Consider the following 22858-nt stretch of genomic DNA (forward strand, 5'->3'; position numbering starts at 1 on the left):
GGCGGGTAAGTGGAACTGATCCACTTCAGATCAGCCATGATCTTATTGAATGGCGGGGCAGGCTCGAGGGGCTAGATGGCCTACTCCTGCTCCTATTTCTTATGTTCTTATTAATGTGAGGCAGCAACACAAGGCAAATGTAGGATTCTAATTGGAGAGCAACGTTGACGCAAAATATAATTGTGCAGGGTGATGTTAAGCGGCAACATCCTGTGCAGTATTCACCTCCTGGGCTTCACTGCCTATAACACACTGAAGCAGAAACTTGCATTTCATTATTGATATCATTCCCACAGCTTTATAATAAAAAGTCTGATTGAAAAACCTGAACAGCATAACTGAATCAGGATTGAATATCTGACTGAACTGATCTGCACACAAAATTTTTTTAAAACCAGAAGCGTCCTCACGCCCGGTGCTTTTTAAAAAAAAAGCAAAATCGGCCAGTGAAACTGAGATACTTACATAGGCTCCCTTCAACTCTGTGGCAGCTTGCTGAAAGGCTGGCATCATCCGCTTACACACCCCACACCCTGACTCACGGGGGCAAAAGGGCAGGTCAAAGGCAACAGCAGAACAAGAAGCAGAAAGAAAGAGACACAAACATTGTGCTAAATGAGTCAGTGACAGCTTTAACAAAAATCATTTCACCAAATGACATTCCGTGGACACGACAGCATGGCAAAATGTCAGCCCGTCAATTAAAATTGTCCAATCCAATCACTTTCCATTAGCATCTCTCGATATTTATTTGATTTTAAATGCATTCTACGGCAATGTTACATGCGGGGAGGGCAAATTAGAACACAAGAAAGGGTGACTTGGAGGCAATCATACGGGGCTTTGATAAAGTAGGAAGGAGAAGTTCCTACTGGTGGACGAAGGGGGGGGGGGGGGGGGGGGGGGCACAGGGGCAGTTATCAACCAGTGATTTAAAATAATTGGCCAAAAAAAGAGGAAAATGAGAATTCCGTTTACACAGAATTGTTAACATCTGCATTGCGCGACCTGCGAGAGTAAGGGAAGCAGATTCCTCCAAGTTTTGAAAGGCAATTAGACAGTGATTTGACCAGAGCTGATCTGCAGATGTGCGAGCCAAAAGCTGGGGTCTGAGGCTAAATTGGAAAACCCCTTCAAAGAGCTGGCGCAGCACAATGAGCTGAATGGTTTATTTCTGCACTAAGATTACGCAACTCGCTTCTAGTCCTTGTCCTCGATGTAAATCCACTTGTTCACGATTCTCCAATCAGCACAAGCTGTCTTTCACTATTTATCCTCCATCATTTTGAAAAGCTTTATTAATTTGTCTCTCCTTCATGCTTCACTATACCACTGAAAGAAGTGTCCAGATTTATTCTGCCTTTCCACACAATCAGAAATTCTCATTCAATTACATTCTGATCAATATAATTCAGTTATTTATTTGCTATGGTTTTAACATTCTCCCACACCAGCACCTTAGACAAATCCAACAATGCATTATATTCTCAGAAACCCATCTGCCTTTTTACACCCTCTTCAGTTCACAGACAAGATTTCTGCATTTCTCTACTCAACTGCCATTCAGGGACATTTAATTATTTTATCGATTCCTCTCCTAAAAATGTACCACTTCCTGTTTGACTGGACGACCCCTGCCCTACACTGCTAAACTGGCTTTGGTCCCTTTTTTAAAAAAGAAAATTCATTGATGAGATGTGGATATTGCTGGCTGGGCCAGCATTTATTACCTATCCTCAGTTGCCCTTGAAAAGGCAGTAGTACCTGCCTTCTTGAACCAGTGTAGTCATAGAATCCCTACAGTGAAGGAGGCCATTCGGCCTATCGAGTCTGCACCGACCACAATCCCACCCAGACCCTATCCCATTAACCCCATATATTTACCCTAGCTAGCCCCCGTGACACTCGGGGGAAATTTAGCATGGCCAATCCACCTAACCCGCACATCTTTGGACTGTGCGAGGAAACCGGAGCACCCGGAGGAAACCCACGCAGACACGGGGAGAATGTGCAAACTCCACACAGACAGTGACCCAAGCTGGGAATCGAACCTGGGGCCTTGGCGCTGCGAGGCAGCAGTGCTCACCATTGTGCCACCGTGCTGCCCTAGATACACCCACAGTGCTGTTCGGGAGAGAGCTCCAGGATTTTGACCCAGAGACAGTGAAGGAACGGCAAAATACTTCAAAGTCAGGATGGTGAGTGATTGGAGGGGAAACTCCAAGTGGTGGCATCCCCAGGTATCTGCTACTCTTCTCCTTCTAGACAACAGTGGGTTTGGGAGGTGCTGCCTCAGGGACCTTGGTTAATTTCTGCAGTGCATCTTGTAGATGGTACATACAGCTGTCACTGTTCATTGGTGAATGTTTGTGGAAGGGGTAGCAATCAAGTGGGTGCTTTGTCCTGGGTGGTATCAAGCTTCTTGAGTGTTATTAGAGCTGCACTCATCCAAGTAAGTGGAGAGCATTCCATCGCATTCCTGACTTGTGCCTTGCAGATGGTGGTCAGGTTTTTGGGAGTCGGGTGAGTTACTCGCTGCAGGATTCCCAGCCTCTGACCTGCACTTGTAGCCACTGTATTTACGTAACGAGTCCAGTTCAGTTTCTTGTCAATGGTAATGGAAGATTCAGCAATGTAGTGCCATTGAATGTCAAGGGGCGAAGGTTGTTAGATATTCCCTTGTTGGAAATGGTCATTGTCTGGTACTTGTGTGGCAGGAATGTTACTTGCCACTTGTCAGCCCAAACCTGTATATTGTCCAGGTCTTGCTGCATTTGGACATGGATTGCTTCAGTATCTAAGGAGTCGCGAATGATACCGAGCATTGTGCAGTCAATAGTGAACACTTCCACTTCTAACCTGATGATGGAAGGAGAGTCATTGATGAAGCAGCTAAAGGTAGTTGGGCTGAGGACACTTCCCAGAGGAACCCCTACAGTGATGTCCTGGAACTGAGATGATTGACCTCTAATCACCAGAACTGTCTTGCTTTGTGCCAGGTATGACTCCAATCAGCGGTGGGTTTTCCCTAATTCCCATTGACTCCATCTTTGTTAAGGCTCCTTGATGCCATATTGCCAATTGCTGCCTTGATGTCAAGGGCAGTCACTCTCACATCACTTTTGGCATTCAGCTCTTTCGTCCATATTTAAACCAAGGCTGTAATGAGGTCAGGAGCTGAGTGACCCTGGCGGAACCTAAATTGAGCGTCCGTGAGCAGTTATGGCTGCTTGATAGTGTGGCTGATGATCCCTTCCATCACTTTCCTGATGATTGAGAGCAGACCAATGGGGAGGTAATTGGCCAGGTTGGATTTCTCCTATTTCTTGTGTACAGGACTTATCGAAAGTTTTAAAGCTTATTTATTAGTCACCAGTAAGGCTTACATGCGAAATTCCCCTAGTCGCCACATTCTGGTGCCTGTTCGGGTCAATGCACCTAACCAGCACGTCTTTCGGACTGTGGGAGGGAACCAGAGCACCCGGAGGAAACCCATGCAGACATGGGGAGAACGTGCAAACTCTGCACAGACAGTGACTCAAGCCAGGAATCGAATCCGAGTCTGTGGCGCTTTGAGGTAGTGGTGCTAACCACTGTGCCACCCCCACGTACTTTTCCACATTGCCAGGTAGATACCAGTGTTGTCACTGCACTACAACAGCTCAGCTAGGAGCACGGAACGTTCCGGAGCACAAGTGTTCAGTCCTATTGCTGGAATATCATCAGGTTCAGACTTTGCAGTATCCAGTGCCTTCAGCCATTTCTTGACATCACATGGAGAGAATCGAATTGGCTGGAGACCGACTCGTGTGATGCTGGGACCTCTGGAGGAAGCAGAGATGGATCGTCCACTCGGCGCATCTGGCTGAAGATTGTTGCAGATCTCAGTCTTACCGTCTGCACTGATGTGCTGGGCTCCTCCATCATTGAGGATGGGGATATTTACGGAGCCTCCTCCTCCGGTGAGTTGTTTAATTGTCCACCACCATTCTCGACCGGATGTGGCAGGGCTGCAGAGCTTAGATCCGACCCGTTGGTTGTGGGATTGTTTAGCTTTGTCTATTACTCGCTGTTTAGGCTGTTCTGCATGCAAGTAGTCCTGTGTTGTAGCCTCACCAGGTTGACACCTCATTTTTAGCTATGCCTGGTGCTGCTCCTGGCATGCCCTTCTGCACTCTCCATTGAATTAAGGTTGATCCCCTGGCTTGATGGTCATGGTAGAGTGGGGGATATACTGGGCCATGAGGTTACAGATTGTGGATGAGTACAATTCTGCTGCTGCTGATGGCCCACATCACGCCTCATGGATGCCCAGTTTTGAGCTGCTCGATCTGTTCGAAGTCTGTCCCATTTAGCACGGTGATAATGCCACACAACACGATGGAAGGTATCCTCAGTGCGAAGACAGGACTTTGCCTCCACAAGGAATGTGCGGTAGTCACTCCTATAGATACTGTCATGGACCAATGCATCTGCGGCAGGCAGCTTGGTGAGGATGAGGTCAACTAATGGTTTGCCCTCTTGTTGGCTCCCTCACCATCTGCTGCAGTCCCAGTCTATCAGCTATGTCCTTTAGGACCCGGCCAGTTTGGTCTGTGGTGGTATTTCCAAACCTCACTTGCTGACAGACATTGAATTCCCCACCCAGAGTACATTCTGCAGCCTTGCCATCCTCCGTGCTTCCTCCAAGTAGTGTTCAACATGGAGGAGCACTGATTCATCACCTGAGACAGGATGGTACGTGGTCATCAGAAGAAGGTTTCCTTGCCCATATCTGATCTGGTACCATGAGTTGATGTTGAGGACTCCCAGGGCCCCCACCCAACTGTACACCACTCTGTCCTATTGGTGACACAGGGTATACCCAGGAATGGTGACGATGGTGCCTGAGACATTGTCTTGAAGATATGATTCTGTGAGTATGACTACGTCAGGCTGCTACTTGACTAGTTTGAGAGACAGTTCTCCCAATTTTGGTACAAGCCCCCAGATGCAAGGAGGACTTTGCAGAGCTGACACGGCTAGGTTTCCCGTTGTCATTTCCAGTGCCGTTCGGATTAGTTCCTTTTTGTACCACTTGCAGCTGTTGAATACAACCGAGTTGCTGTGGCAAAAGCAGAAAACATTGGAAAATCTCAGCAGGTCTGACAGCATCTGTGGAGAGAGAAGACAGCCAATGTTTCGAGTCTGGATGACCCTTTGTCAGAGCTCTGAGATTTTCCAGCATTTTCTGTTTTTGTTTCAGATTCCAACATCCACAGTATTTTGCCTTTATCCGAGTTGCTGTGGCTCTGGAGTCACATGTAGGCCTAACCAGATAAGAATGGCAGATTTCCTTCCCTAAAGGACATGAGTGAACCAGATGGATTTCTACAACAATCGACATTGTTTGATTTTTAATTCCAGATATTTTACTGAATGTTTAAATTCCACCATCTGCCATGATGAGATTTTCACACGGGTCCCCAGAGCATTACTCTGGTCTCTGGATTATCGGTCAATTGACAATACCTTGTGCCACCACCTCCCTCCTGCAGGTTAATTCCTGAAATGTTAACTGTGCTTCTCTCTATTGGTGTTGTAGCCGACTTACTGAGTGTTCCCAATATTTTGTTTTTTTCCCTCCTCCCACAAACTCTTCCCACATTTATTCTGTCAGCAAACTTCAATATCATTCCTTTGATGCTTAAATCCAAACTTTGACTGGCAATGAAACCATGAACAAAAGTTACTGGAAGGACAAGGGAATTGTTAGTGCTTCGTACACATCAGAGGACAGCCTAAAACTCGCCATCAGCCAGGAGTTTAGCACAGAAAACACAGCTCGTTAATACGGACATAGGAATTAGGAGAAGTCGGCAAATTCAGCCCTTCGAGCCTGCTCCGCTATTCCATCAGATCCTGGCTGACCGCTCCCTGGTCTCTAATCCACCTTCCCCACCTGTTCCCCATCTACCCTCTTTCCCTTTTCAACATTAGAAAAATGTCCATCTCCCTTATGAAACCATTCAACAATTCAGACTCCACTGCGCTATGGGGCAGAGAGTTCCACAAGTTCACCACCCTCTGCGAGTAGTTGTTCCTCCTCATCTCAGTTTCAAATCTACCGCCTCTCTTAATGCTTTGTTTGCAACTCATCGCATCAGGGCTAGCTAACCAAGCAATGACTCAACAGCGAGTTACGCCTGAAGCCAGCCTTTCTCCCTCAGAACCTGATTCACCTGCAGTGCAATTCCAGCCCTTTTCCACTTTTAATTTAGGTTTCCAAAATTTCTCTCACTGGTAAGCTGTTCTACTCGTTCTGTGGCGTAGTTGCTGGAAAAACATCAAGTGCCCCTTTAAATCAATGCAGAACAGCATATGTTCTGTGAACTGTGGGCCCTTATTTCTCACATTTCTCTTTGCGCAGCCGCAGAATGCAGGTATGAAAACGCATCGCAGAGATGCAGTTATAGGTTGATGGTCATGATCTTCCACAACTAGAATGTGACAGGAACATAAGCAGATGCATGGCTCATCCTCAAACCCTGGGCAGTGTTGGTGCTGGGCTTAGAGGGAACAAAAGTGGGGTTAAAAAGAGAGGAAAGCGTTTCGCAGCCAAATCAATGCCTGCTGCACAATGGAGTGGAACAGATAGACTGGGAAGACGCAATGCATCCTGCACATCAAAAAAAAAAAGCTCTGGCAGCACTCACTTTATTCAATAAATGTATCACTATACAGGTTCTTACAATTTGAAGACAAAAAAACACAAAAGCACTAGCATCTGTTCGAGAATTAAAATAAGTCACAAAGCAGCAAAACACACTGAGTAACAGAAGGCTGAGAGGAATCTTGCTGCTTCATTATCATCAGGGGTTACAGCAGTGAAAACATTGTAAAAAAGTATTCTCTGCAAAAATAGCAAGGAGCGTTTTTCTAATATGACTGAACGAGGAATGCTACAATTTCATCTCCCTCATTTTGCTCTCTCCTGTGCTTCAGTACAGCGGGCAGGAGGGACGGCTTACATCCCACCAAGGCAGCCACTCTTCAAGCACAATCAGTGTCAGTGAGTGGGACACAAGAACAGGAATGGGCCAAACTGCAGGAGGAGGAATCCTGGCTGATAACCCATTCTAAATGCCCCAAACCTCCACCACAACCTCCCTCTCTTTGTACTCTGCATTTTTTATTTATTAGTCACAAGCAAGGCTTACATTAACACTGCAATGAAGTTACTGCGAAATTCCCCCATTCGCCACACTCTGGCGCCTGTTCGGGTCAATGCACCCTAACCTGCACGTCTTTCAGACTGTGGGAGGCAACCGGAGCATCCGGAGGAAACCCGCACAGACATGGGGAGAATGTGCAAACTCCACACAGTGACCCGAGGCCGGAATTGAACCCGGATCCATAGCATTGTGAGACAGCAGTGTTATCCACTGTGCCACCGTGCCGCCTTATATGGTCCTTCAGATGGTCTGCTCTTAAAAAGATGGGTGTATAAAAGGAGTTGCGGTTGGTCATCCAGCTGAGGTCACTTGCTCCTACTGCCAATCACTCTGCAACATTCACAACTGAGCTGACGAGAGGCACGGTAGCACAGTGGTTAGCACTGCTGCTTCACAGCTCCAGGGTCCTCGGTTCGATTCCTGGCTCGGGTCACTGTCTGTGTGGAGTTTGCACATTCTCCTCGTGTCTGCGTGGGTTTCCTCCGGGTGCTCCGGTTTCCTACCACAGTCCAAAGATGTGCGGGTCAGGTTGATTGGCCAGGTTAAAAATTGCCCCTTAGAATCCTGAGATGCGTAGGTTAGAGGGATTAGCGGGTAAATATGTGGGGGTAGGGCCTAGGTGGGATTGTGGTCGGTGCAGACTCGAAAGGCCGAATGGCCTCCTTCTGCACTGTAGGGTTTCTATGATTCTATGAGAGAGAAAACACATACAGTACTACGACCGACCAAGAGTGTGAACACTCGCGAAGGAAACTTACATGGGGCGTAGAAAATCATGAGAACGGGACGCTCCTCCTTCTTGATCAATTTTCTGAATTCCTAAGGAGACAGTGAACATGATGACCAAGAAAAAGCAAGTCAATATTTAATACATTGGAAAGCAGTGCATCAGAGGTGGGAGAAAAGGCAAGTGAAGCCTATAGGTTTGTAGAGAAATGTAGTACAAAAACAGAACGTTCGAGTGTAGGACGGAGGTCGTGCTGCACTGTCAAGAGTTGAACATCATTTGGTAAAGGCAATAAACAGAGCTGCTTGCTGAGGTGGACTCAAAAGATTCCCTTGGTGTTATCTGGAGAGAGTCCTGGCCATCACCTCTTATTCCTCACCCAATACTTGTGAAACAGAATGCATGGTCATTTACTATACTGCTACTGGTGTCCAAATTAGATGCTACATTTGCCCGCAGCAGAAAGTGTTCACACTTGGGGTGGGGAGGAAATCCAATTGGATGCGAGACAGCTTTAGGATATCCCGAGGAGATGAAAGCGATGCTATTAAAAAATGCAAACTCTTACTTGGAAAAATTACATTGCAAAACACGTTTCCATGTTTTTTCTCTCTGCAGCCAGACGGACTTACTGTGAGGGGAAAAAAGTCCAGCACGTCACAGGCTGCTTTGCCCCAAATGGATCAACAGATACCCCTGCTCAAAGTAAAGACTCAATTATTTTTGAACACTCATGCTGATGTTTGCATTGGACGCTCAAAAGTGCTCACCTTACCATTAAAAAAAGGCAAACAGAACCCCTCTCCTTGGCCACCACTCATAAGACTGTAAGTGTCCTGGGTGTAATCAGTGCAAGAACACGCCTTGTGTGTGTATACGTGAGGTTGACTGCGTGCAGCACTGATATTTTTGACTCGGGATTTATGTTTGAAATTGGGTGCGTTGGGGGAAAGTGGGACCAGATTGGAGGGACAAACACAAGGAGGATAAAACACGAACATGTACTAGCTGTGTAGGGCTTCAGGCTCTAGAATCCGGTGTTTGGGAAACTTGCGTTCACAAAGAAATAGCAGGTATTAAAATTGCTCCAGCTCTACCTTCGGATGATACCTCAAGATGATCTCCTCACACCACCTGTATTTAACCTGCTATTCTTGTCCATTCCAGGACAGGGAGGGTGCAAAGCACCACAAGCTGTTCCAGGAGGAATACAATGCTTTCTATATTTTATTTGCCTATTTTTATTCCTCTCTGTGACCAGCAGGAAGGAAGAGTAAAAATAGCAAAGATAGTGCTGGCTACAACATCGCTAATGTTCCAGTAAAACCATGGCATTTGACCAGCAGTAAAACATCTCTGGAATATGCATGTGGGAAAGACAAACCTTGGAAAACTGCCTTGTCTTTATGTTCAATATGACCTTGAGAAAGATCAAGCCTACTGATACCTACATAGTTTCCTGGCTTTAACCACTTCCTGTTCACAATGGACATCCAATCCCTCTGCACTGTTACCTCCATTCCCGATGTGGAGATGCCGGCGTTGGACTGGGGTAAACACAGTAAGAGTTTTAACACCACCAGGTTAAAGTCCAACAGGTTTATTTGGTAGCAAATACCATTATATACCAAATAAACCTGTTGGACTTTAACCTGGTGTTGTTAAAACTCTTACTGTGTTTACCTCCATTCACCTCATGAGGATGGTCACAGAGTCCTCTGCTTCTCCCTCAAACTGAGTCCCAACCACCACCCTCTTCGGGGCTGAGCTTGTTCTCAATCTGAACAATTCCTTCAACTCCACTCACTTCCTCCATGGATACCTACATGGGTCCCAGCCTTTTTATGGGCTAAGTGGAACATACATTGTTCCAGTCCTACTCTATTACAGACCTCCGCCTTTATTTTTCCTAAACCCTCCCCTCTTCCACATGCTTAGAAACTCTTACATTTCTTCAGTTCTGATGAAAAGGACAATGACCTGAAATGTTAAATGTTTCTCTCTCCACAGATGTTGCAGACCTGATTTTTTTTCCCCAGCATTTTTGGATCTTAAAAATAGAGCCAAACATCTTTTGTAAAACTAGATTTGTTTGGAAATTTAATGGGCAAATGGCCAAATATTTTAATTCAAAAATTTATGCAGGCCATACTTTTACATCATTATGTTTTCTGTGTCTGTCTGAAGCAGTAAAGTTAAGTTTATTTATTAGTCACAAGTAAGGCTTACATTAACATTGCAATGAAGTTACTGTGAAAACCCCCTAGTCGCCACATTCCAGCACCTGTTCGGGTCAATGCACCCAACCAGCGCGTCTTTCAGATTATGGGAGGAAACCAGAGCACCCGGAGGAAACCCACGCAGACACGGGGAGAATGTGCAAACTCCACATAGACAGTGACCCAAGCTGGGAATTGAACCCGGGTGCCTGGCACTGTGAGACAGCAGTGCTAACCACCGCCACTACGTAAGCTTGCACCTTACTTGAGATAAGTCTTGCACGCTGGTTACTTCCAGTTTGCTATGATATATTCATACTTGAACTCAAGACACCCGCATGTCACATTGCATGTGTGCCCGTGGTGCTCAGCACCCTCTCGGTTTTGGAGACTAACAGATTATATACAGTTTAAGTGAAATGACACATCTTGATGGGCCAAGAGTTGCATCAGAGTAGACCTGCAGCAATTTTAATATTTGCTATTTCTTTATGTCCCAAGCTCAGAGAATTCTCGAGCCCCAAGTCACACATAGCTATTACATGTCTGTTTCAAGTATTAAATTCCACTGTATCCCAAACACTACCTAAAGTATGCGAAAATGTATTCAATGGCAACAGGATGTAGCACTTGGGGCGAATGGGATCAAAGGTTATGGGGAAAAAGCAAGATTAGGCCATTGAGTTGGATGGTCAGCCATGATTGTAACGAATGGCTGAGCAGATTCGAAGGGCCAAATGACCTCCTCCTGCTCCTACCTTATGCTTCTAAGAGTTGAACTGTTTTAAGGGGATACATCGTACTTGGGAAGGGAAAAAAAGACTTTTATATACCAATCATATCCCTTGAATTGCCCAGAGCAAGAGACATGTAATGAATTACTACAAATGCAATAACTCTTGCCATATAGGGAAGCCAAGGCAGCCAGTTTGTACATAGCAAGATCTCAGGAACAATTCCAAAGATGTGCGGGTTAGGTTAATTTACCATGGGAAGGATCACCAAAGATCCTTAGACAGCACCTTCCAAACCTACGATCACTTCCATCTGGAAGGACAAGGGCAGCAGATACATGGGAACACCACCACCTGCAAGTTCCCCTCCAAGCCACTCACCATCCTGACTTGGAAATACAGTGCCATTCCTTTGCAGTCACTGGGTCAAAATACTGGAATTCCCTCCCTAACGGCATTGTGGGTCAACCCACAGCACGTGGACTGCAGCGATTCAAGAAGATAGCTCACCACCACCTTCTCAAGGGCATCTAGGGATGGGAAATAAATACTGGCCAGCCAGCGAAGCCCATGCCCCAGGAATGAATATTTTTTTAAAAATTACCCCTTAGTGTCAGGGTAAATTTGCATGGTAAATACACGGGGTTACGGGTATTGGGCCTGAGTGGGATTGACGTCGGTGCCGGCTCGATGGGCTGAATAGCCTCCTTCTGCTTTGTCGGGATTCTCTGAATCAGATGAATAGTCAGTTAATCATTTTTTGGTTGTGTTGGAAGCTGTGTCAAAAGCATCTCCACCCAAAAAACATCAGAAAACACCTTCCATCGAACCTGTGGTTCCTGTAGAGCCAGAAAAGAAGGTGGGACACCAGCACCTCAGACTTGAAAAGACCTGCTCAATGCACAAGCCATCGATCTGTTGCTTGGCGACTGGCACCCTTCCTGCTCCTGGGTGCCAGATACAGGTCGAGGGGAAAAGAAAAGCACCAAATACTGGAAATCCAACAGTAAAAACACAATTCTGCTGAAGGGGTTACACTCGAAACTCACAGCTTCCTCTTTCAACTGCTGACCAATATTCTGTGCATGTCCACCAGTGCTTTCTATTTTTATTGCAAAGAAAAGCTTTGCGTATTTTGCTTCTGGCTGTGAAATGCTCTTCCCACTCTGTGTTGTCCTTGGATCTCTGCCCCTTACACATTGCAGCTTGAATGACGAGGATCTGCAGAATCAGGGTTATGCAGCTTACACTGATCTATCAGAAAATCTATCACTTGCGCCTTGATGGACCGGCCCATTAACCGGCACGGTTAAGATTTTTAGGGCATTATTCCCATTGGTGTAATCTCTCCTCCCATGGGGTTATCATAGAGTCATAGAGGATTACAGCATATAAACAGGCCCTTCGGCCCAACTTGTCCATGCCATCATTTTTTTTTAAACCACTAAGCTATTCCCAATTGCTTGCATTTGGCCCATATCCCTCTATACCCAAATTACCCATGTAACTGTCTAAATGCTTTTTAAAAGACAAAATTGTACCCGCCTCTACTACTGCCTCTGGCAGCTTGTTCCAGACACTCATCACCATCTGTGAGAAAAAATTGCCCCTCTGGACCATTTCGTATCTCTCCCACCTCACCTTAAACCTATGCCCTCTAGTTTTAGACTCCCCTACCTTTGGGAAAAGATATTGACTATCTAGTTGGTCTATGCCCCTCATTATTTTATAGACCACTATAAGGTCACCCCTAAGTCTCCCATGCTCCAGGGAAAAGAGTCCCAGTCTATCCAGCCTCTCCTTATAGCTCAAGCCATCAGGTTCCGGTAGCATCCGAGTAAATCTTTTCTGCACTCTTTCTAGTTTAATAATATCCTTTCTATAACAGTTGGGGGAAAAAACATGCATTTATACATGCCCCAGGCTGCCCAAAAGTGCTTTTCGACCAACAGACCTCTTTTGAAGTGTAGTCACTGTTGTGATGTAAGAAATGCAGTAAATTACACACAGCGAGTTCTCACAAACAGCAATGACCAGCTAGTGTGCTTTTAGGTGTTGGCTGAGGGATAAATATCAGTAAGAAGTTTAACACCACCAGGTTAAAGTCCAACAGGTTTATTTGGTAGCAAAAGCCACACAAGCTTTCGGAGCTGCAAGCCCCTTCTTCAGGTGATCACCTGAAGAAGGGGCTTGCAGCTCCGAAAGCTTGTGTGGCTTTTGCTACCAAATAAACCTGTTGGACTTTAACCTGGTGTTGTTAAACTTCTTACTGTGTTTACCCCAGTCCAACGCCGGCATCTCCACATCATGGATAAATATCAGCCAGGGCACCAGGGCCAACTCCTTTGCTTTATTTCAAATAATGTCATGGGATTTTTTACGCTCACCCAGACAGGGTCTCCTCTGTTTAACGTTCCATAAAAAGGACAGCACCCCTGACAGTACAGTGCTCCTTCAATATGCACTGGGAGCTTCATTGAGGATTGCTGGCTCAAGTCTCAGAAGTGAGCCTTAGATCTAGAACCTTCTGATTCAGAACAGTGTGTGCTACCACTGACCCAATGCTGACACACAAAACACACAACTCATTCCTGGTTGGGACTTCCGCCTTTAAAAATCTGACTTGAGTGCAAGAGCCACGATTGGCACCCAAGTCCTGAAATTGGCACCTAGATACCAGCAGATGCGCATCCTGGATTAGGCAGAGGTGCAGAAACACCAAAGTTGGACCTTTACAGCTGGATCTCCAAGATTCTAGTGACTATCTTTCCCCTGCTAGACAAGTGAAATGATTGAAATCTCTGCTGCCTGCATCCTCACACCAAGTCCAATTCAGCCACTAATATTTATTATTTATTTGTGTCACCAGCGGGCTTACCTTAACACTGAAATGAAGTTACTGTGAAAATGCCCTAGTCGCCACACTCTGGCACCTGTTCAGGTACACTGAGGGAGAATTTAGCATGGCCAATGCACCCTAACTACCCTGTATGCTTGCTGACTTGAACTTCTGGATCACCAATACCTCACATTTAAAATCCTCACCCTTGTATTCAAACCCTTCCATGTTTTCCCTCTCCCCAACTTCCAACTCCAGGCTTCATTGCCCTCCTCCAATTAAAACATCTTGTGCAACCCCCACCCCACTTCCTTCGCCCCCACCACTGGCAGCTGAGACTCTAGCTGTCTCAACCTTAAGCTCTGGAATTCCCCTTCGAACCTCTCCAGCTCTAACCCAAAATGACATCAAAGGACTAACTTCCTTCCACTTCCTTTGGGCCCAAAAGTAAAAATTCTCTTAGCCCAACCACAAAACCTATCATGGACAGCTGGAAGACATGATAAATTTCTCAACAAGTAAAATTTGAGAAGCCACGGAAATGGAGGCACAGATATCGCACTGCTGGCCACAGCATATCCTGTACATGCTGTACAATTTCTTGTTGAAGCTTTTGGCCACTTGTACTAATGTCTCCTCCTCCTTTGGCTGTGTGTCAACTACACTCCACGAAGGGGTGGTTCACAGCACAGAAGGTGCTGCATAAATCCGAGTTGATACACCAACTAAAATATTTAAACCTGGGCAGAATATATACATTTGCTATGTAATATACTGCTGTGCATGTATTTCTCGCCCTCTCCTCACCCTAAATGGCAGTCCCTGTGAAGACTGAATGAGGAAACAGTTATTCCAATATCAAAGGAAAGGATTCATTATTCAAAGGGACCTCATGAATGTCCAAAGATTGCTTGAAATAAATTGTACAGTATGTACAGGATATGCTGGGTCAGCAGTGCGATATCTGTGCCTCCATTTCCATGGCTTCTCATATTTTACTTGTTGAGATATTTATCATGTCTTCCAGCTGTCCGGAATATGCTTTGTGGTCGGGCTTTGAACAGAGTTGAGCCGAGAGAATTCCTGCTTTAGGTCCAAGGAAGTCAAAGCAAATTTGCCCTTTGATGTAGTTTTGGGGGTCTGTAAGCAGCCCCCGCCCCCACTCATCCCCTCATAGAATTGTAAACATGGACAGCAAATTGGTCAGGTTGAAGACGTAGGAGGGGGCTCGTGTGGGACATGATCGTTGACACAAACGGCCTCTGATGAATGGCCATCATCTACTCGACAGGTTAACTGTTTCTCTACACAGGCGATGCCTCCTCTGGGGTGGAGGTTTCCTCGCAGATGAGGTCTCCTGAACATCTGCAGCATTTGGCTTTCTTGTTCGGCAGGAAGTTTAAGTTTATTTATTAGTGTCACAAGTAGGTTTGCATTAACACTGCAAAGAAGGAACTGAGAAAAAAGTTGTTGGAGGGACACAGTTTTCCACAGAGAGTATTTACAGATTGTACTCCAAATAATGATCCATAGAATCACAGAATCCCAACACTGCAGAGAGAGGCCATTCGACACATCGAGCCTGCACCGACAACAATCCCACCCAAGCCCTATCCCCGTAACTCCACATATTTACCCTTCTAATCTCCCTGACACTAAGGGGCAATTTAGCGTGGCCAATCCACCTAACCTGCACATCTTTGGACTGTGGGAGGAAACCGGAGCACCCGGAGGAAACCTACGCAGACACAGTGAGAACATGCAAACCCCACGCAGACAGTCACCCGAGGCCAGAATTGAACCCAGACCCCTGGCGCTGTGAGGCAACAGTGCTAACCACTGCGCCACCCCTTAAGTGACAAAGGAAGGGAAGATTCAGGCCTACGGGGTGGGGGGGGGGGGGGTGTAGTAGGAGGGTAGAGAGCTCTGTTGTGGGATTAGTTCCACGTTGTTCCAGCAAAGAGCCAGGATAGATGTATGTGAAAGATTGAACATCACCCTGCTGTGCTGCAACTCTCTGGGGCCTTGTGATTGTCTTGTTGTGACTTTGCAGTGGTTATTACTTCAGATTTTCAGCATTAAAAATTTATCTTGTAATACCGCGTCAGCATTAAATTAAAATTTCAAAATATACATTTACATTTCTTTCTCCAAATAAAAATGAAAACCTTCCGCACGGACACACTGACCATTCCAAAAACAGTCCTTAAAAATAGAAACTATGAGTTAAAGCAAGGTCACGCTGTGCTGCATGCATTACATGTCCTTTATGCAACGATCTACAACACTTGACAGCGTTCACATTCTCTCGTGTGCACAAACAAAATAAAGCAGCATTGTTATCACCATTGAGTATCCCATTTCCCAGCCAAGTCCATTATCAGGAATAGTGTCAAACCTTCTCACTGTCAATGTGAACCACATCCTTTGCCTCAGGATTCTCTTCCCACAATGGAGCACCCTCCGGGTCCCTCATAAATGCCACCATTGACTGTGAACAATCAGAAACAGTGCAGAGTTCATGAGTTTCTAAGCTGAGCAGCAGAACCTCCGTTTTGAATACACAAATTATTTGTGGTGGTGTGGAGGATTAAAGGAATTGAAAAAGACTATTTGCATCTAAAACTTCTTGGGCTCATCAGTGGCATTGTGCTTATTCCAGCCTGATCCCAAAGAGGTTTCTCACAAACTGGCAGGGACGGGGAGGAGATTACATCAAGCATTACAACGTTAACCACCGGAACAGGCCAACAGATGAGACTTGAGCACGGAACGCATGGTTGTGATCCCTTCTTTCCCCCCTCCCCTCACAACACACCCATCGCCAGCGAGCAGAGGAAATTCCAATTAGGGTTTGGTTTGCAAGTGTTAAGTCACATGCGAAAAAAAAAAGCAATGGCCTCTTTTGCAAGCGGAATCAAAGGAAAGTGTTGGGTTTTCCACTAATGCTGGTTTTTGCCAGAAAGTCGCCTTTGTTGTGACGCAAGGATTACGGCTCTGCAGCGGGCTGCCAAGACGCCCCTGCCACCAGAACCTGAATACCACCATTCTCCAGTCAGCGGGCATTAGTACACTGATGAGCCAGACCACCAGACCTTTTACAAACATTCTGCAGGAGAGCCAAAGAGTGGAATTCCTCAGGGGATTTACGAAGAAAGATTCAAAACTTTAACTCAGGGGAGGGAGGGGAGGGAGGGAGAGAGAGAGAGAGAAGCTGTTTAAGGATACAGTTGAAAAAACACAACACTGGAACGCTGAAGCAGAGGGAAGATTGGGGGGGGGGGGGGAGGGTGAATGGTTTGGCAGGAGTAGTGAAAGGCTGGACTGCTGAAAGTCCAATTTAGATCCTCACGTGATCAGCGATCAGCATATAAAATAGGTTTACAATGGGGAACTTAAAGTTATAAAGTTTATTATTTGTGTCAAAAGTAGGCTTACATTAACACTGCAATGAAGTTACTGTGAAAATCCCCCAGTCGCCACACTCCGGCGCCCGTTCAGGTACACTGAGGGAGAAGTTAGCACGGCCAAAGCACCTAACCAGCACGTCTTTCGGATTGTGGGAGGAAACTGGAGCACCCAGAGGAAACCCACGCAGATATGGGGAGAACGTGCGGACTCCGCACAGACAGTGACCCAAGCCGGGAATTAAACCTGGGTCCCTGGCGCTGTGACACAGCAGTGCTAACCGCTGTGCCACCGTGCCACTCTGGAAATCATTCAAAGAAAATGATACATTTTTAACAGAGAGAGTGAGTGAGTGAGTGAGAGCGCGAGAGCGTGCGTGTGAATGGGTGGGCAGCAGGGTGGACTGTAGATTTTGAATGCACCAAATGCAAAAAATGTGAAATTTACCTGTGCAAAGTAAAATATTCTGAAGCATTTGTCATTTGACAAGACAAGTAAAAAAATAGACAAATGTGGTTTACCTCAGGTCCTGTTGCAACTTTACCGTCGCGGAAACGATACATCTTACATAACGTCTGTATTAAGAGTCAGGTTAACCAAATGACACCCACAAATATGATCTGTGGTTTATCTTCTTCAACCATAAGAAGGGATGTAATTTTAACACTTCCTGCGTTTAGATCTTTACATTCAGCACCTCGTAGCCCATTTTGTATGAAATTCCCTTTTTAAAAAATCTATTGGGCAAGGTTGGCGGTATTAACTTTCAACATGGGAATCTCTTCCGCAGTTTTTAAAACATCCCTATTTGCACCTAATAAACAACAAAAAGGCAAGACATCTTGTACTAGGATTAGCTGATTTCAGCCCAGGTACCAATTGGCTTCAGTGATCTGGAGGACAGCTTGCCTTTGATACCCAGAGACGTGTGTTATACACGGCACGCTTGGATGTCAGGGAAGGGCAGGTCAAACTTTAACGCAACCCCCTTCCCGGATGAATAGCTGCCACGGTTTACTGCCACTAGATTCACAGGAAGAGCGGACAACTGGATCAGTTAGTGGTGGACGCCGCGTGGAACCTTTCCCTGGCAGGAGTCCACACTTCCAGGGGAAAGAGGGAGAAAATTTGATTCTTCTTGTGGTACAAGAGGTAACGTGGGGAAACCGGCATCCAAAGCCAGTCAATAAGGGAGTCAACAGCTGCTTGAGGTTGGCTGCCTATCCCACTTCTCATCCTTATTTAAATGAAATTATATTCATGACTGCACTTAACATTCTTTATCAATGACTGGGCTCAAACTGGAAAAGGGTATTATAATTACAGACGCCTGATGGGATTGTTGGGATTTATTTTCCACATAGCCACATCCACTGATAGGCAGAATAGGTGATTCAGAAACGCTGCTCAAACAATTGGACAATTATGAAGGTAACTGTGAGTCAAACCACAATAGATTGCAGCAAGTTAATTGCACAACTGCGAGAGAGGGCGGAAGAGGGCAGTTATACAACACTTAGATGAGAAACGCCAGCCAAAGGAATTATCCTTTCTTCTTAGCTGAAGATTGTTCAGGGATTAGCAATAAAGTAAAGTTTATTTATTAGTTACAAGTAAGGCTTACATTAACACTGCAATGAAGTTACTGTGAAATTCCCCTAGTCGCCACACTCCGGCGCCTGTTCAGGTCAATGCATCTAGCCAGCACGTCTTTCAGAATGTGGGAGGAAACCGGAGCACCCGGAGGAAACCCACACAGACATGGGGAGAACGTGCAAACTCCACACGGACAGTGGCCCAAGCCGGGAATCGAACCCAGGTCCCTGGCGCTGTGAAGCAGCAGTGCTAACCACTGTGCTACCTACCGTGCTGCCCTATAAAACTAGGTATGCACGTGTGTGTTTGTGTATGCATGCATGTGTGGTAGTGCACATGGACGTAGTGTGCACGTACGTATGTAGTGTGCATGCGTGCGTGTAGCATACATGAAGAGGGCTTGGAAATGGGTCTCTCAGCGTACAGTTGAAAGCATGGTCACCTGCAAATGAAGTGGACACACACCTAAAGGAACCCTCGGGCTACAGTCATTGCTAATGGAACCCTTGAAGTTTTATTTGGAGTGCTCAGTTGCGATAACTCAAAAGGATTGACCTGTGTTCATTCTGCATGGGGTCTTTCAGATGGCTGTGTGGCCACATAGGGTAGAGGGAAAATGAGCTCATCGCTCTGTTCTTTCTCTTGAGCGAAAATGGCATGTGCAAGGCTGATTGTACATTGGAACTTGACTGACTGACAAAACTATTTGCAACAGGCGCTGGGGACAAGCATTTGAGCAATTCACTCTCTCTCAAGCACAACACATCAAGACTTGTAGCCAAGAATATTGCAAACATAAAGACAGCGCACTCTCCAATTAATCATGTGGAAACCAAGTAGCACGCAAATGACCACAAATGCTTGGTGGAAACATTTATTACCTTGTAGGTTTCAGGCCTTTCATATTCAACATGGAAAGCTCCGTCCCTAGACAGACAGTCAGAAACAAGCAGATATCAGGATCTTTCAGTACAAATGTCAACACCCTTCTCCCTTGAAAAACAAATACAACATCGCTCTCATTATACTCCTCAAAATAGAGGGAGACTGATCAAGAGACACAGAAACACATCTGGTATGTCTTAAAAATGACAAGAACTGATTCAACCAGTTTCTCATAATTAAGTGGCCTGGATTTGACTCTAACTATTGCTTGCTCTGAACTGAAGTTAAACGCACCATTAGCACTGGCATCAGTTGGGTTGGCAAGAGAAGAATTACTATGAACACAGCGTTCCTGGACTTGGTAGGGGAACAAACAATAAGTACACCAAGTTCGTCCAGAAACTCCAACTCCAAGTGCAGGTGTTGATGGTGCTTTCAGCTGCTCAACTATGACTAAACACCACTGCAACAATCTATGCTCACGTGTGGCCACTTCAGTGGCTCTTCAGGGTTGGGGTACCGCAAGCCCAGCATCAATAAATGCAGCACAGGGAAGGACAAAGAAACAGAAAAATGATTTTTAAAAAGCAGCGTTTAAAGATTCTTGGTATGAAGCAAACTCTCATATACTTTCATTTCTTCATAATCAGGGCAGAGTATAACTGGCTGAGGATTTCAATTGTGTTTATCTTCAGCACATAAGCCAACTTACCCCAAGAACAGATAGTGTCTTTCTCAATGAAACAGACTGCACTATATCTTGACAAAATGGGACCCATGTAGAAGGACTTTAAACATGGAGTCAGACTCAATGATCAAGCAGTGACTTAAAATCCATCACGCTCATGTTTGTCACCTCATTACCTTTTGACACAGTTAGCCTGTCGCTGTCTTTTTAAGGTTTCTTCAAAGACTGACTGGTGTTGATGTACTAATCTTTGCTTTAGTGCTGAGGGGGGGTCTGTAATGACTTGCACAGCAAGATTTCCACTCAAATGGACCCAACTGACTTAAACAGAACAGCAAGACCCCAAATCTGATGCCTGTTCTCTTCTGACCTAGCTGCTCGTCAACCTAGCTGGCGATAAAGCCACTTTAACTGGCTCATTTAGCTAGAGGTAGGTGAAATATTGGTCAACATTTACACTTATGATGGAAAGTGTACATTTGGACAGGTACAGGATCACTTACAATGCCCCGCCCCCAGTCAAAATTCCTGAAGGCACTTATCTGGCCTCTCACCTGAAGTGTGTTCGACAAAGTAGCCAAAGTTCTAGATTAGAGCTAGCACTAACCTTTGAATTAGGAAGTTGAGAGACGCAAGTCCCATTCCAGAGCCTTGAACACACCAGCTACTTGCACACTGCACTGTCAGAGGTGCGACATGATGGCACATTGATTAGCACTGCTGCCTCACAGCGCCAGGGACCTGGGTTCGATTCCTGGCTTGGGTCTGTGTGCAGTTTGCACATCCTCCCCCGTGTCTGCGTGTGTTTCCTCCGAGTGCTCCGGTTTCGTCCCACAGTCCAAAGATGTGTGGGTGAAGTGGATTGGCCATGTTAAACTGCCCCTTAGTATCAGGGGGACGAGCTGGGTAGATGTATGGAGATAGGGCCTGGGTGGGATTGTGGTCAGTGCAGACCCAATGGGCCAAATGGCCTCCTTCTGCACCGTAGGATTCTATGAAAGGTGCTACTCTGAGACGAAGCCCTGCCTATCCTCTCAGATTGACTTAAGATTTCTCATGACACTATTTGAAGAAGAATATGGGGAGTTCCGCCTGTGTACTGGTTGACATTCATACCTCAACCAAATCCCAACCATCTGGATGTTTGTGGGACCTTGCTGTGCACAGATTGGCTGTTACATTTCTAACATGGGATGGGAAATAAAGGGCGGCAGTCAGCGCTGCCCATATCCCACAAATAAATTTTAAAAATTAGAATGATAACTAAACTTCAAAAGTAAATGGGGGGGCAATGGCCGAGTGGTATTATTGCTAGACTATTAATCCAGAAACTAATGTAATGGGGACCCGGGTTTGAAGCCTGCCACGGGAGATGGTGGAATTTGAATTCGATGAATAATATCTGGAATTAAGAATCTACTGATGATCATGAAACCATTGTCGATTGTCGGAAAAACCCATCTGGTTCACTAATGTCCTTTAGGGAAGGAAATCTGCCGTCCTTACCTGGTCTGGCCTACATGTGACTCCAGAGCCACAGCAATGTGGTTGACTCTCAACTGCCCTCCAAGGGTAACTACGGATTGGCAATAAATGCTGGCACGTCAGTAATGCCCATGTCCCATGAATGAAATTTTTAAAAAACCTTCACTGACTGTAAAGTGCTCAAAGGCCCTCAAAGAGTGAAAGGCGCTATACTAATGCAAGTGTTTATTTTATTACTTTTTATGGTTGCTACTGCCCAAGATGCACAGAAGACGGACGACAAAAGAAACAGGGGAGTAAAGCAATTTTTCAAAGCAAAACATGTCGAGTGACAGGAGCTTGACGACAGAGTGTGCTACAACTCAAAGTGTGCTGTTTAGCCGCACTGATATGGGGAAGTGCCAAGCCAGGAAGACAGGAGAAAAAAAACAGGAAGAGCGACTGTAGCCCAGCAGCTGGTTTCAGAACAACACTTGCGGAAGTCATGCAGCAAGGCATCCATCTGCTGCTCTCTGTCAGACGATGATCCGTGGCTTCGGGAGAAAGGGGCACGCAACAGTAAGCAAGATCCCCCCCCAAAAAATAACAAACGGTCTCGTTGGAAATACCTAACCCTCGTCACTTAAAGGACGCGGTTTTCTGCTTACTTGTAATGCAACAACTCGATACCATTTTTCTTTGAGGCTGGTTCCACTTTCATCTTCTTGCACAGCTTCCTGCTTTCACTGTTCCTGCAAGAAGACAGCAGCATGATATGACTGCAAATTGGGGGAAGACACTCTTGTCTTTGGTTTCCACTGCAACATTACTTGAAATTCCTCCCTCACAAAAAAAAGCCAAAGGTTCTTATAGTGCAGAGCAATCTGCCAAGCGCTCTCATAAATTCAGCTGCAACAGATTAAACTAATATCTGGGCTTAATCTCTCTCGCAGGTTGCCAGCAGGTAGCAGCCATATAAGCTTGCCTGGCAGAAGGAGCTCCGGCGACACAACAGCAAGCCAATTATCATTTTTGTCGGTAGTCAAGGGCAGGAGTCACAAATCAGAGGCAGGGATGCAGCAAT

The 22858-nt window shown here is 45.7% G+C and overlaps 1 protein-coding gene across 1 annotated transcript in view; it reads right to left on the reverse strand.

Moving 5' to 3' along the window:
• pdia5 (protein disulfide isomerase family A, member 5) overlaps positions 1 to 22858 on the reverse strand; it is a 140127-nt gene that overhangs the window by 91691 nt on the left and 25578 nt on the right. Inside the window, exons 4-8 of the mRNA XM_078227882.1 lie at positions 22443 to 22526; positions 19619 to 19664; positions 16132 to 16224; positions 7973 to 8033; positions 466 to 533 (exon numbers count right to left, since the gene is read on the reverse strand). Coding sequence (XP_078084008.1) covers positions 466 to 533; positions 7973 to 8033; positions 16132 to 16224; positions 19619 to 19664; positions 22443 to 22526 — 352 coding nt within the window. The remainder of the gene's footprint in view (positions 1 to 465; positions 534 to 7972; positions 8034 to 16131; positions 16225 to 19618; positions 19665 to 22442; positions 22527 to 22858) is intronic.

Source organism: Mustelus asterias, chromosome 14 (assembly GCF_964213995.1).
Source record: "Mustelus asterias chromosome 14, sMusAst1.hap1.1, whole genome shotgun sequence".
In the NCBI taxonomy this organism is placed as follows: domain Eukaryota; kingdom Metazoa; phylum Chordata; class Chondrichthyes; order Carcharhiniformes; family Triakidae; genus Mustelus; species Mustelus asterias.